Source organism: Balaenoptera musculus, chromosome 15 (genome assembly GCF_009873245.2).
Source record: "Balaenoptera musculus isolate JJ_BM4_2016_0621 chromosome 15, mBalMus1.pri.v3, whole genome shotgun sequence".
Taxonomy (NCBI): Eukaryota; Metazoa; Chordata; class Mammalia; order Artiodactyla; family Balaenopteridae; genus Balaenoptera; species Balaenoptera musculus.
In genome coordinates, this window is record NC_045799.1 from 415,069 (window position 1) to 430,262 (window position 15,194).

The following is a 15,194-nucleotide window of genomic DNA, read 5'->3' on the forward strand; positions in this document are numbered from 1 at the left end:
TCCTCGAGGGGTGCCTGTGCGCGAGCTACCGGACCCGGGAGGAGGCCGCGTCTCCTTGGCGGGCTTCCCGGGAGCAGGTTATTCTTTAACGCACGACTGCCCACCTCCCGCGCCCCTTATGTAACTCCAGGGGCTGGGTGGTGGAGCCTTTCCTGTCGTTCAGGGTTCAGGTCCCACCCTGGGGTAGCCACCCTGCGGGCCGGCTCACCGCTCGGAGGAGCCCCTCGGCCTGAGGACCGCCCGCCAGGGCTTGCCTCCCTCCCCACTCGGTCTTCTGAGCCCGACCAGCCGGCGGCCCCAGGTGACAGGGCGCTGGCACCCAGCACCCCCAGCGGGAGGAAGCCCGTTCCCAAGGAGAGGTTTTCACTCCTTCCAGACCCCACCCCGCCAAGCCTTCCAGGCTTTCAAGAAGAGCAGGCTGAGGTATAGCAGTGTTCATGCTCCCTGAGCTGGGGCTTTATTGAGGTCGCACCCCACTCTGGAGGAAGGATCATCTGTACTTGGGTGTTCAGGGCAGAGGGGATGAAGACCCCTCCCCAGGCTTAGACAGGAAGCAGGGGGTCTCCATGCCCTGCACATGTCCTCTCCTGGTAAGAGTTGGAGCTGGGGGGTTCCAGGTACCCAGGAGCCCCCATCTCCTGGATGCTGTCATACACGTTTTCCAGGAGGCTCTTGTCCATGCCCAGGCCCCTGAGAGGGAGGACCTCGTAGGCCAGGTCACTCCCCAGAGCCAAACTCGCTTCCCCACCCTTGGGGTCTGGCTGGTCTGTGGAAGGTCCTGGGTCCCTCCTTTTAGGCTTGCTGACCCTGGAATACAGGATGTCCACCTGGAGAGAGGAAGCCAGTCCAGGGAGGGGTCAGCACCATCCACTCGGCCAAGGATCTGCCCAGTCCCACCCACCCTACCTCACACACTTCACTTCACCTGAGCAGCTGGGGTCGCCTCGACTTTCCCCTGCTCCAGGCCTTGGGGGCCCCGATCTGTTCCCTTGAGCTTCTGGACACACGCATACTCAGCCACCACGGGTATGGCCTCGGGACCAGGCCTGGCACAGCTGCTGGTCAGCTGTGCCCCTGCCCACACCCCAGAGGTGACTGCCAGCCCGGCCCTGGGGATGGCAGCCAGCCCCACATTGGAATAGGTGGCCTCAGGGCCGGTGGAGGGCGTGGCCAGGGGCAGCTCCTGGTGTGCGAAGGCTGCCGGGGGCCTGGTCGTCTTGCCTCTGGACGCCTCCAGCCATTGTGGGCGCAGATCCATGCTGGCAGGCCGTGGGGCTGAGGGTGGGGGCAGGGCAGAGATTACTTGGGGGTCCGGGGACGCCTGCCCACCGCCAGGCCCCAGCCCTTCCACCAGCTCACCTCTGCTGCAGGGCCGGCTGCGGTGCAGCTCATGCAGTTTGGTGTCCAACTTGCCGAGGGAGCAGTGGTGGGGTCGTCTCAGCAGTGAGTGGGGGCAAGGAAGGCTGGCCGGTCCCCTGCTGGCCCCAGGGACACCCTGACACTCACCGCTTCTGCTGGCATTACACTGCCCTGCAGCCCAGACAGCTGCCTCTGTGCCCGCTTCCTGGGTGCAAGAGGGTCATCAGAGCGGGGAGGCAGAGGTGCGGGTCAGAGGCCCGTAGGGACGTGTGTGTAGACAGCGGGTGCTGGGCCTGCCTGAGTCCCGCCCCCTCTGGCTGTAGAGCTGAGCCAGGCCCCACCCGGGCCAGGGATGGTCACACCTGTGGCAGGCTGTGCATGACATCCACAGCCAGAGGAGCAGGGCGAGGCGCCCTAGGCCCCAGAGGGCAGGAGGGGCCGAGGGTACCTGTGGCCTCATCCTGCGAAGCCGTGGATGGGCCTGGGGGCAGAAGACAGGGTGCTGGGGGCTGAGGGACTGGGCACCAACCTGACAGCCCCACTTCTGCACCTTGTGCTGCCGGAAGGTCCCCCACCCACCCCCGTGCTCTGACTCAGCACACAGGAAACCCCAAGGCTCAGCAGCCCCTCCCTCCTATGGAGGCCGAGGGGACACAGCCTCAGCGCCCACCCTCCCGCCTCTGCCCAGGGGCTGCTGGTGAGGGATGAGGCATGCTCTGCCTGGCCCCCATGAGGACCTGAGTTGGCAAGGATGACTCAAGTGATGGCCGAGCACGGGCAGTTGAGGAGGGGCAGGGCAGCTGGGACCTGGCCAAGGCCCCACTGTGGTCACTTAGGCCACACCTGAGAGCTGGGGAGGCCCCCAGGCCACGCCCCAGGCTAGCAAGCCACAGGCCACAGACCCACCTACAGCCATGTCCTACCCAGGCATGGCTCCTGTCCAGGTGATGCCCCCTAGCTGTCCACTACGGAGACTGGCCCCCTGAAGGGCTGGAAAGCTGGGGGTCAGCAGGCAGGAAGGGCTGCTTTGGACACTGACCACCCCACCCCTGGCTCTCCATCCCTCCCCTCCAACTGCCCCTGCCATCGGACGTCTGCTTCCTGGAGTCTTGGCACAGGTGCCAGAAGTGGGGGGCCAGCAGCATGGAGCTGTCTCCGAACGTGGGGGCCAGTCTGCTCAGACCCAGGGAGTGGGCTTTCCTCACCAGAGGGCCCAGGTCCCAATGCCCTGACCTGGTAGTGCCCAGTCTTCCCAGACCCCTGCCCTCAGCTGCCCTAGGAAGGCACCAAGGGGCCCGGGGCCCTGGCCAGGCTGGAAGCCAGAGCCGGCACTCACCAAGGCTGGGGCTGGTGCGCCTCCTCCGCCACCTAGGGTGGCGGGCAGCTTGGGCACCTCGAGCCGCGAGGCCTCTGTGTCGCCCTCGGCCCAGCTCCCCACCTCACTTCCTGCCCGTGCACCACGCCGCGTCTTCTCACGCAGCTGCCACGGCAGCCTCACCCACCTGCTGTGGCCCTGCCTGGGGTCTAGACGGGACTTGGCAGGGGTGTGCTGCGAGCTGGTGCTGATCGGAGGCCCTAAATCATGTTGTCTCCACCCACGATGCAGTGGGTGCGTGTGGGCGACAAAACAGGCGGGCACGGACCCAGGGTGCCAACACCCCCCACCCCGCCGGGTCCTCCTGCCTCAATAACGGCGCTCCCTCTGGGCCCCGCACAGCCACGGTCTCCTTCCATCACCGCAGCACCGGGCTCACCTGTCTGCGGGAGTCAGGCAACGCGGGGGGCACCCTGGGCTGTGGCCGCGTCTGGGAGAGCAGCAGGGATGCCCGTCCTCCCGGGCCCTCTGCCTCTGGGCGGGGTGCTGGGCAGGACCCTCACCCAGGACCCCCCCAGCCCAGCCCCGTGACACAGTGCAAAGACCCCTCCTCCTCAAAGGCCCCACAGCCAGCCGAGCCTCCACTAAAGGACACTGCAACAAAGTCACTTTAATGTCCTTGTTCAGGAGACAGCCCAGGACACTGGTAGGTGGGCTCAATGGTCAAGGAAGTGTCAAGAAGGGACCTGACAGGGACCCCTGCAGCCTGTCTCCTCTCAGCAGTGACCACACGCCTGAGGCCGGCAAGAAGGCCAACTGTGAGGGCTGGCCCCTCTTCTGGTGGCATCCTAGCTGTCGAGCGACAGCTGGTCTTCCTGAGGGCAGCGGGAACCGGGGTCCCTGAGCTCTGTCCATGCCACGTGTGGGGCCCTAGAACTCGGTCATCTTCTTGTGGGTGTCCGCCTTCCTCTGTTCCCTCTGCAGGCCCGCCTCCTGGGCCCGGAGCTGCCCCAGCTGCCGCTGGGCTCCCGCCAGCTTCTCCTGCAGCTGGGCCGCTGTCACGCTGTGCCTGGGGAGGGGCCCGCCATTCAGCACTGCCCATCATCCTCCAGCCCCTCCTCAGACCTAGCCCGCCGCCCTCGGGTCAGGGCGAGCTCTCACCCAGGCACCATGGGCAGGGCCCACACGTACCGGCCAGCATTGCGGGCAAGGGCCTCCTGGATGCCCCGGATGGCTCGCTGGGTCTGCTCGATCTTCTCCTCCGTCTGGAAGAGCTGCAGGCTCAGGGCGCGCTTGGCACTCCTGCTGGCGTGGTACACCTCCTCGCCACTCCTCCTCCCCGGGGGCGCCACCCCCGCCTCCAGGGCCCCAGGAGCCCCGCCTTTCAGCTTCTCGTTCAGGAAGTCAAACACACTGCGAGACGGTGGGCGGCCCCTAGGCCCGCCCCCTCTGCCCCGGCACTTTGGGGGCCTGCTGACGCCAGCCTGGCCGCCCCCGGTCCTCTTCTGCAGGATCTCTGCGCACTGGTCCAGCGACTTGCCTCGCGGCAGCACCACGGCGTGGATGGGCTCCACCCGGCCCTCCGCATGCCGGCCCAGACCTGGGGGTACACCGAGCTGGCACTGCCACTGGACTCTGGGGCCGTGCTGAGGGAGCCCTTCGCCCCCCCGTGCAGCACACACTCACCCTTGCCAAACTCGTAGCCCATCTTGGCGAGGAGTCTGGAGCCGATGCCCCGCGTGTGCACCTCCCAGCCGGCGAAGGCGGAGCTGCAGGTCCCGGGGTCAGCAGCACCAGGTTCCACCACTGCAAGCATCAGAGGGCAACAGCTTCACCCCGCTGCACGCGGGGCATCCTGGGCTCCGGCCAAGGTTAGCCCAAGAGCTCAGCTCTGGGCCAGGGCCAATCCCCGGCACCCCTGGCTCCCTGCCAGTTGCCCAGGGCTGTGTGGTGCGAACGACAGGCAGAGCCTGTGGCAGAGCCCAGCCCTCTCCACACTTCAGGGTCACGACCTGGTCACGTGGTGGCCCCTTTCCTATTCCCTGGAGGTGGGTGCCGCCGTTCCCCTAACAGAGAGCAGTACTTGCCTCTACCTGCCGGCTCAGTCCTCCCCTCCATCAGCATGGACAACTTGGCTAACAGATCCCAGGTGGACAGCCCCCTGGGGGAGGGCCAGACACTGCTAGTCAGTTCCTCTGTCCACCCGCCAGGCCCCCATGCCCTGCAGGAAACCGTCCATTCCTGTGCGTCCCATCCACTCCTGTGGCTCGCGTGGGACTGTCATCATTCTGGGTTTCTGCATCTGTAGGTCTCTGGACCTGCCCCAGACCCATCACGCACCCTCTCCTCTCCCCTGCCCGCTGTGGGGGCCTCGCGCCTGCCCCCCGCCCCGAGTGCGTCCTCGCACTGACCACAGAATGGGACCCCGCCAGCCCGGAGCCCCTCGGGGTGGCAGCAGCTGTACCTCGAGCATAGCTGGGCTCGTCCACGTCACTGCCGTCTGAGTCTGAGGACCCTGCGGGCTCCGTGCGCAGCGGGGGCAGGATGCTGTCCCCCTCCACCACGGCCTCTTTCAACAGCAGAGAGTCAAACTTGACCGTGTAGTAGCCGCTGTCCACATCTGGAGGGGCACAGAGGCAGCAGGGCAGTGGCCTCAACACATGGAAGGAGCCACTCTGGAAGCTGGGAGCAGGGTGGGGCCAAGGTCAAGGCGGGGCCTTGCTCCTCTTGGGCGTGGGGTGGGATCCCAATGCCCGAACAGAGGAGTGGTCAGGCAGGACTAATTTGGAACACATGGGGAGGGCTTCCCAGAAAGGACCCCGTCAGGGAGGCCCCGGGCAGCCTCACCAGTGATCCGCGCTGGGTACCAGAGGCCGTCCTGCCGCTTGGCCAGACACGCAGAGCCGGCCTGCAGGGAGCTCAGGTCCGGGTCCTGGAAGGGGCGCAGCTCATCCACAGAGACCACCTGCCCATGGGAGAACCTGCAGAGAGGGCCACAGGGATGCAGACTCAGATACGGACACCAGGGCCCCATGAGCCGGGAGAATCCAGTCTACCTGCCTGGACACCGCCTGGACAGGGAGACAGACACACACATCTACATCCATATCTGCTGAACACACGTGTACATATGCCACACACACCCATGCACACACACACAACACACACCCACGCGCATATACACTGAACACGTGTACAAACACGCAACACAAACACCCACGCACACACACAATATACACTGAACACATGCGTACACATGTATGCACACAACCCATGCACACGTGTGCACATATACACATCCATGCCCATACATGCATATGTATACACACATGCACAATACACCCACACACATACATATATGCATGCATACATGTGTGCACAAACGCATACGCACACATGCGTACATGTGCACACACATATACACATGCACACAAGTATGCACACGCACACACACTCATGCACACGTGCACATACAAACATGCATGCATACATACGCACACACACATATATGCACACACATGCACACTTACATGGTATACATAAGCACACACCTACACACGTATGCAATACACATGCACACGTGTATGCACATGTGCATAGATGTGTACATATGTGCATGCACATGTATGGACACACACACACTTGTGCTTGTGCTCTCACTCTCAGGATGGACCTGGGTACCCTGAGGACAAGATGCTTCGAGTTTCTCCCCAGCCTTCTGGGCTAGAGTCATGTACACACAGGCACACACACGGCTGGTAGACATCCTTGTGATGAGAGCTCCCTGGCGCCTCTCCACCAGATACAACAGGTCATCAAGGCAAGTGTGTCTGCGTGCTCTCACAGGACTGAGTCCTCCCCAGCCAATTACTGGTTGTAATAGTGCTGCCTTGACTTCTAGATGTCAGTGAAACAGTGAAACCAAAATGAAAACCGGGAGAGAGGGGGTGGGGGAGGAAGTGGGAACAGAGGGCTGCAACCTTTAACTTTGCCAAATAAAGACATGAAGCAACCACGCACACATCTCCTGCTGTGCCCCCATTTCAAGGAGGAAGCGGTTCTAACCCCATGAGAGTAAGCGAAGACGGGCACTCGCTCCGGACACACAGCCAGCCCTGCCGTGGCTGTCCTCCTAGGTGGAGCCCATGGGGAGAAAGGAGAGGAAACGAGGCATTTCAGTCACCTTCCACAAGCAGACAAAGGTGGCCTCGGATGCCTCCCTGGCGGGGTTCTGGCCAGTTCCTTCTCACCCCTGACTCTCCTCAAGCACCCAGGGTACCACCAACGGCCAGTGGCACCAGCAGCTGCAAAACTGGCCCACGTGTCCTGCAGTGGGCACAGTGCTTGAAGAGCCCTCTTCAACCAAGGAAAGAGGCCCAGACTCGGTGAATTTGGCCAAACACCCCCTCAACACACCCAGACACCACAGACGCCAACTAAACCTCCCTGCAAGAATCTTTGGTACTTGTAGAAGCCGTAAAATTTGGTGTCCCCCTTAACCCAGCAAGCGCTTCTAGGGAATGACCCTAAAACAATCATGAAAGTCTGTAAAGACTGAGCCAGAAGGATGTGACCCAAACATGAAAGACTCGGAAATAACCTAAGTTCCCAGCCATGGGGCGTAGTTAACGGCGTGTCCATGAAACGAATGTCAACCAAGAGCACAGGCAGCCTGATCAATGGAATGAAGTGCACCCAGGAAGAGCCTCTCATACAACAAAATTCACGCAAGACAGAGGAGGTGTTACCAACGAGGCAGGAAAACACACACTACGGATTTCGTAAGGAAAAAATTTAAAATTAGTTTCCCATACAAAAAACCCCAACATCACCCCACTCGATCATCTGCTTCACAATATTCACGAAAATACACTCCAGAATAAGTAAAAACTTGAACCAGAAAACAAGCATTTAGAATGAGTATACACCACAACTCAGTTTGGTTTATCCCAGGAATGCAAGGGTGGTTCAACAGGTGAAAACCATTCAATGAAACAGAGCACATTAATAGAAAACCAGTTCGTCAACAGATATAGAAAAGATACTTGAAAAAATCCAACACCCTTACTTGTTAAAAAACACTCAGGGACTTCCCTGGTGGCGCAGTGGTTAAGAACCCGCCTGCCAATGCAGGGGGCACGGGTTTGAGCCCTGGTCTGGGAAGCTCCCACATGCCACGGAGCAGCTAAGCCTGGGCGCCACAACTACTGAGCCTGCGCTCTAGAGCCTGCGAGCCACAACTACTGAGTCCACGTGCCACAACTACTGAAGCCCGCGCCCCTAGAGCCCGCACTCCACAATAAGAGAAGTCATTGCAATGAGAAGCCCGCACACAACAAAGAGTAGTGCCCTCTGGCCGCAACTACAGAAAGCCCGTACACAGCAACGAAGACCCAATGCAGCCAAAAATAAATAAATAAATATATTTTTAAAAAACCAAAACAACACTCAACCTGATAAACAGCAACTATGGAAAACCCACAGCTCACATCTCACTCAGTGGTGAGAGACTGGGTGCTTTCCCCCTAAGATCAGGAACAAGACAAGCATGGCTGCTCTTGCTACTTTTATTCAGTGTCGTATTGGAAGTTTTAGGCAGAGCAATTAAGCAAGAAAAATAAATAAAAGCCATCCAAATTGGAAGGGAAGAAGCAAAAGTGGGCTTCCTTGGTGGCACAGTGGTTAGGAATCTGCCTGCCAATGCAGCGGACACGGGTTCGAGCCCTGGTCTGGGAAGATCCCACATGCCGCGGAGCAGCTAAGCCCGTGTGCCACAACTACTGGGCTTGTGCTCTAGAGCCCGTGAGCCACAGTTACTGAGCCAGCGTGCCACAACTACTGAAGCCTGCACGCCTACAGCCCGTGCTCCGCAACAGGAGAAACCACCGCAGTGAGAAGCCCGCTGTTCGCCACAACTAGAGAAAGCCCGAGCACAGCAATGAAGACCCAATGCAGCCAAAAAAAAAATAAAAACAAAGAAGCAAAAGTACCTCTATTTGTCAATGACATAATTGTATATATAGAAAACCCTAAATAATCCACAAAAAAATCCTATTAGAGCTAAAAAATGAATTTGACAGTGTTACAGGATATAAAATCAACATACAAAGATCAGTTGTATTTTAATACACTAAAAACGCACAATCTAAAAATGAAATTTCATTTACAGTAGGATCAAAATGAATAAAATACTTAGAAATAAATTTAGCCAAGGCTTGTGAACTACAGAACATTGTCAAAAGAAATTAAAGAAGACCTACATAATTGGAAAGAGATCCCATGTTCATAAATTAGAAGACTTCATTTTATTAGGATGGCAATACTCCCCACATTGATCTACAGACGCAATGCAATTCCTATCAAAATTCCAATCTTCTTTTACACAGAATTGGACAAGCTGATTTTAAAATTCATATGGAAATGCAATGGATCTTGAATAGCCAAAAGAATCTTGAGAAGAAAAAAAAATGTTTGAGGACTATGTACTTCCTGACTTCAAAACTTACTACAAAGCTACAGTCATCCAAACAGTATGTACTGGCATAAACACATCCAGTCCATTGGTCTGGACCAATGGACTGGATGAGAGAACCCAGAAATAACCCCTCACACACATCAGTCAGATCTCATCATGGGTGTCATGACAATTCAATGGGGAAAGGACAGTTCTTTCAACAAATGGTATTGGGAAACTGGATACCTACATGCAAAAGAATGAAGCTGGACCCTTACACCATTAGAGCATGTGATTTACAAGGGAAAAAATTAAACTTTTCAACAATATTTTATGTCAAAATGGAGTAAGTTGTATGAAATATTCAAGGAAAGTAATACGAGACAAGAATCTTATACAGTAAGTCCCCTACATACGAACCTTCAAGTTGCGGACTTTCAAAGATGCAAACGTGCCACTGCATGCCAGTTGTTGTACTGTACTACTGTGCTTTTCAAGGTACTGTAAGATTAAAAATGTTTTATTTTTTGTGTTGTTTTTTATGTATTTTTTTTTATGTACTTGTGTGAAAAGTATTAAGAGCCTATTACAGTACAGTACTATATAGCCGATTGTGTTAGTTGGGTACCTAGGCTAATTTTGTTGGACTTATGAACAAATTGCACTTATGAACGCACTCTCAGAACAGAACTCGTTCGTATGTAGGGGCCTTACTGTATTCAACAAACCTGCTCTTCAAGTATAAAAGACACAAACAGAACATAATCAACATGCCAGATCTCCGGAAACATTATTCCTGTGAGCCCTTCCTGAAGAATCTACCAGAAAACGAGTCTCAGACAACCGAAATGCTAAAAAGACCCCAACAGATGGAATGATGGTAAGCATGAAATGCAAAGGTCCTTCTAGAACTAAGGTTGGGAGTAAAAGGGAAACACTGGCTGTAATGACCACAAGATCCAACAATGCAGATCTAGTGCAATCACAAAGACAGAGAGAGAATGTGGGTAGTAGTACATGTAAAAATGCTTTTAACAGTTTTCAATCATCATAATTGAAGAATGAATGTTGTTATTCTGAGTGTCCTGTGTGTGTAAAATGGGATAAAACAAATTAGTTATGGGTCCTTTGGAGCCCATCATTCCCTATGTCCTTGAGAACCAGAGTCCTGGCATAAAGAAAGAAATACAGATGTGATCCAGAAAAGGTTAAGTAGAAACACTGCAGTCCTTAATTTGAATTGGAAGTATCAGTATAAATTCACAAGGTATTTGTCCTTAAAAACATAAGTATGTGGTATGTGTATATATACACTAACATGTACATTAGTGTGTGTCCACCTATATTTCCTAGCTCCGTCTGCTGAAAAAGCCTACAGCAATGAACCAACTAGCAGCAAAGTGCGTCCCAGTGCCCCCACTGTGGGTTGTGAAATACCATCTCCCATTAAAAGAAACCAGGGCTTCTTGGAGACTTGGCTGCCTTCAGGTCTGGGGTAGGAAGAGTGCAGATGACTGTGGGAAACCCTGACTCCTGGGGCTGTGTCAAAAGGATGTGGGAGCCAACCTGAAGGAGCTCCCACTTGGCAAGGGTGAGACAATTTGAGTTTCAATAAAGATCAGAATCTCCGTGGACTGAAATTCATCAAATATATTTAAATCCATCAGTCCATAAGGATATTAAAATTTTTTTAAAAGCCAATTTATCACCTCAGGATGAAAGAGAACCAATTTGCTATCTTGGAAACCAAGAAAACAAAACAGGAAAGTCCGGCATTATCCTGCCTTTTCCATATGATCTGTACCACTAGGTAGCCAAATTGTAGACAAGGAAAGGCATCTCTCTATGACATTCGGCTAGTAAATGAACTGACAGAATTAAAGAGCTCTTTTTTGCAATCCACACTGTATCAGTGGATCTCGGCGTTGAGCACCGTTGGCAGCTATACATCAGGGGCCTCCTGACGAAAGCACAACACCTAGAGACATGCCCAACTGGGGGTCCTGAGTGTGACCAGGTCCCTGGATCCATATGCCAGCCTGCGGTGAACACAGGAACATGCTGGGCTGCACCAGGGAGGTCGATGACGATCAAAGGGTCTGGTCCGTCAACAGTGAAACTGTGAGGCCAGGAAAGGCGGGGGTGGGGGTGGGGGTGCAGACACAGCAGTCTTAAAAAGTGAGCAAGATTAAACTACAACGTTTACACCCCTGCCGCACCTGAGTAACAAGCAACAAAGAACACAAGGAAGTGATTATCATAAAAGTCGGGAGAGTGCTTTCTTTTGGAGGAGGGGGAAGGCTATGTTTGGGCTGAGGCAAACAGAGGGGCTCCTGGGGTAACTGGCAAATTTGTAGTTTTGATCTGAGCAGCGAGTACTAGGGTGTTACAATGATTCCTCATGCTATTTCTTTACTTCCTCTGTCTGATTTTATTTTACAATAACAAGACAAAAATTTGAAGTCCACTGTGTCCTTACTACATGTTAGCTACTGTTCAATATTCTTTTACTTCTATCTGCGCATCCCGTTCTCCCAACAACTGTGAGAGACAGCTTCATCTCTGTTTTACGGATAAGGATATTGAAACATAGAACGATGAAGTTAGAACAAATGTACGAAAAAATGCTCAATCTTGCTAATAATCAAGGAAATACAAGTTCAATCAAGATCACCTCCCCAGCTCTCAGTGGGCACGAAGTTGCAAGTAAGAGAACGTGACCGAGGGTGACTACGGAGCAGACCAGGCACTGGGAACCGCACGGCGCACAAGGACAGAAAACGCGCGTGTTCTCCACACTGCTACACATCGGGGACATTCTCACCAGGGACAAAAGATGTGCACTAGGATGGTCACAGCACGTTGTTTGTAATAAATAACAACTGGGAAACTGGACTTCCCTGGTGGCGCAGTGATTAAGAATCCGCCTGCCAATGCAGGGGACACAGGTTTGAGCCCTGGTCCGGTTAGATCCCACACGCCACGGAGCAACTAAGCCTGTTCGCCACAACTACTGAGCCTGTGCTCTACAGCCCATGAGCTACAACTGCTGAGCCCGTGTGCCACAACTACTGAGCCTGTGCTCTATAGCCCGTGCTCCGCAACAAGAGAAGCCACCACAATAAGAAGCCCGCGCACCTCAACGAAAAGTAGCCCCCGCTCGCTGCAACTAGAGAAAGCCCGTGCACAGCAACGAAGACCCAATGCAGCCAAAAATAAATTAATTAATTAATTAAAAAAACAAAACAAAACTGGGAAACACCAGAAGGAGACAGAATAAAATGTGGCATATTCATGAGGAAAATAACACAGCAGTTAAAATGCACAAAATAGTTCTATAAATATCAACGTGGACTTTTCTCACAAACACGCTCTGTGAGAAGAGCTGCAAAACGAAGCATCCTGCATGCTAACCATTTAATTAGAAAATAAGGCACAAATATGTCCTATTCACAGATACACGTCTATAAAGGTCTCATGTACACTAGAGAGAAACACACCACAGATGTGACAACGAGCCTCCCAAGAAGGGGAGGGGACTGCGACAGAGTGGTGGGTCACAGAGTGCTGCAACACTGTCTACTTTATCTTTAAAATAAAATTTTCAATAAGTAAATTTTTAAAATCCAAAGCAAATGCAAGAAAGTAACTATGAGACCCGGGAGGTGGTGAGGGGCATGTTCGTGGGCTGCTCGGGCCGGGCCTAAAGCTGACGGCAGGCGGCAGCGGAGAGCACGGCAGAGGGGAGCCGGCTGCCTGGGAGGCCCAGCGGCCACAGCAGCCACACGGCCTACCTGGCGGGCCTGCTGCCAGGGGAGTTAACACGCATGAAACCCTTGGAACAGTGCCTGCCCAGAGGACGCAGCACAGGGACACGTTAGTTCTCATCCCCACACAGGACATGGCACAGGGACGGGGAGGAACCCTCCAGAGGGACCAGTGGCAGAAAGGATGGAGGGCTCCCGCCTCTGCTCCTTGACTGTGTGCTGGGGATAAGGGTGCGCCCACCCTGTGGAAGCTGGAGGAGGCTGATGACTGATCTGCTGTGCACTTTCCTGTATGCACGCTACGCCTTTCACAAAACTTACAGAGAAAGACGGAAAAAAGGGGGAAATGTAGCAAGTAAGACTTTGGGCCCAGCAAGAATCTATAAAGAAATAAGACAACGGAAGAACTGAAGGAAGTTACCCTGGACTATTGGCTAAAAAAGAAAATCATCTACTGGAAATCTCGGTAAGTATTCTTTGCAGAGAAAAAGTAAAAAGAAACAAAGTTAAAGTCATGTGTTTAAGCAAAAAGCAACATCATTACAACTGTGGAAATTTGAATAGAAACAAAGTATTGCTGTTAAATTCCGTAGGTGTGACGACGACATGGAGATAGTTTTTAAAATAACACCCTTATCACTTAGGTTAGGGTGATATACTGAAGTACTTAGAAGTGAAAAGCCCAGTAATTTCTACAACTTGCTTTAAGGTAATCCAGAGGCAGGAAGAGTTGCAACAAGACTGGCATGACCTTGATGCACAATGACGCCTGCAGCTGGAGCGCGGGCAGCCTGTACGCTACTCCCTCTAACTTCATGTGTGTTTGACAACTTCTATAACAAAGCTTCTATAATAAAAGTAAATTTTAGAAGTTTCACTCTAAAGAATAAAACTGGTGATGGGAGCGGGGGTGGGGGTGGGGAGTCCATTCTTTTCAACATCAGCCCTTCCATACTTCTTCATCTACCCGAGGAAAATCCAAGTAAACACCTAAACAAGGACACTGCTAGAAGAATCCCCTGCCCCCCAAGTTCTCTTCTTGTCAGCACTCTGCTGGGCAAAGAAGGACAAAACTTCAAAGCCCAGACGGCCCACCTAGCCCCTGATCCTGTCTGCAATCCACCCCCCCCCACGCCCCCAGGGGCCCCAGGAACCCAGGCCTTACCTGCAGCTCTCCTGGAAACGGCACTTCCCCTCCAGGAAGAACGGGCAAGGCTTCAGGGACTTGTGAGTGGGGTAGAGATAGAGTACGCGCACGCCCGGGGAGCCGTCATCCGCCTCCTCGGTGCCCACGATCATGGCGTTGTGATACTCCAGGGTGCCCCAGGCACTGTAGTAGGGGGCGTTCACCTTCCTCCCACTCAGCTCTGCCCCGTCCTCGTCCTCCCTCTCGTCCTCCTCCCGCCCAGGCTCCGTGGGTCCTGGCCCGGTCTCTCTCATAGGAACAGTCTCCAGTTCCGCCTCGGGGGCTACTGGCACCTCCACTGCCTCCGCAATGGCGTTCTGGAAAGCCAAGTACTCAGCATCCTCCTGGGCTGGGCGCTCTCCATCCAGCGCCGCCAGCAGCTTGCTCTTCCTGACGGACACCAGGCTGGCCTCAGTGAGCTCGATCAGCTCCTTCAGGTCCCCCTGCAGCTGGCGCAGGTCTGCCAGCTCCGAGGGATCCAGGCCAGCACCCAGAGCCAGCTCCACCTGCTGCAGCTGCGCGTCGTAGGTCCGGAGGGCGGTCTGCAGGCTCTCCTCGTCCATCCTGTTGGGAAGGGCCGGGTCCCTGGGTCCTCAGAGGGGAGGCGTGGGAGCCAGAGCTGCGGGGAAGAGAAGCCGGATGAACCCGGGACCGGCCGTCCCCGCGAGGCCGGCACTGAGCGCTGGCCAACCGCCGCCCTCGGCGGACAGCCTGCGGAACCGTGAACCGCCCTGCCTCCCGTTTGGGCCGAGAGAAGTTTCCAGCTCCGAGAAAAAGAGCCAGAGCCAGCCCTTGGCCGCTGGCCTCACGGCCTCCGCTCCATTCCCGGGAGCTGCCGTCAAGTTCCTCCGGGGTCTCTGCGTCCCAGCCCAATGCCCCCGGCCGGGCCCACTCCCCGGGCCCCGCGCCGCCCGCCCCCGTTCGGCCCGCCACCAAGGGCCCAGGCCTCGTCGCCCAGACTCCCTCGCCCCCGGCCCGGCCCTCCTCCGCGCCGTCTCCCGGCCGCCGCCACAGACAGCCTGCCGGCCTCACCGGCCAAAGCCGCCCGGCGCCCGCTTCCGCCCCCGCAGCCGACAGGCACTTCCGCCCGAGCGCCGCCGCCGCCGCCGCCGC

The 15,194-nt window shown here is 55.3% G+C and overlaps 2 protein-coding genes across 3 annotated transcripts; both read right to left on the bottom strand.

The window, feature by feature from the left end:
* Positions 1 to 429: 429 nt before the first annotated feature.
* LIME1 (Lck interacting transmembrane adaptor 1) lies at positions 430 to 3,196 on the bottom strand. The gene is given in 5 exon segments (XM_036824246.1): positions 430 to 827; positions 926 to 1,275; positions 1,360 to 1,500; positions 1,503 to 1,591; positions 1,725 to 3,196. Coding segments are annotated over 5 exon segments (960 nt in total). The 5' UTR covers positions 1,820 to 3,196; the 3' UTR covers positions 430 to 542.
* Positions 3,197 to 3,324: 128 nt separating this feature from the next.
* On the bottom strand, positions 3,325 to 15,178 carry ZGPAT (zinc finger CCCH-type and G-patch domain containing). 2 transcript variants are annotated; one of them, XM_036824241.1, is made up of 7 exons: positions 15,114 to 15,178; positions 14,061 to 14,700; positions 5,522 to 5,655; positions 5,139 to 5,294; positions 4,361 to 4,480; positions 3,866 to 3,939; positions 3,325 to 3,743 (listed from the first exon to the last, which is right to left on the bottom strand). In XM_036824241.1, exons 2-7 carry the CDS (start codon positions 14,642 to 14,644, stop codon positions 3,345 to 3,347), a joined length of 1,467 nt encoding a protein of 488 aa, XP_036680136.1. In that variant the 5' UTR covers positions 14,645 to 14,700; positions 15,114 to 15,178; the 3' UTR covers positions 3,325 to 3,344. The 2 variants fall into 2 exon arrangements, with proteins under 2 accessions (XP_036680136.1, XP_036680135.1); XM_036824240.1 differs by having other exon boundaries at positions 3,327 to 3,743; positions 3,866 to 4,274.
* Positions 15,179 to 15,194: the final 16 nt, after the last annotated feature.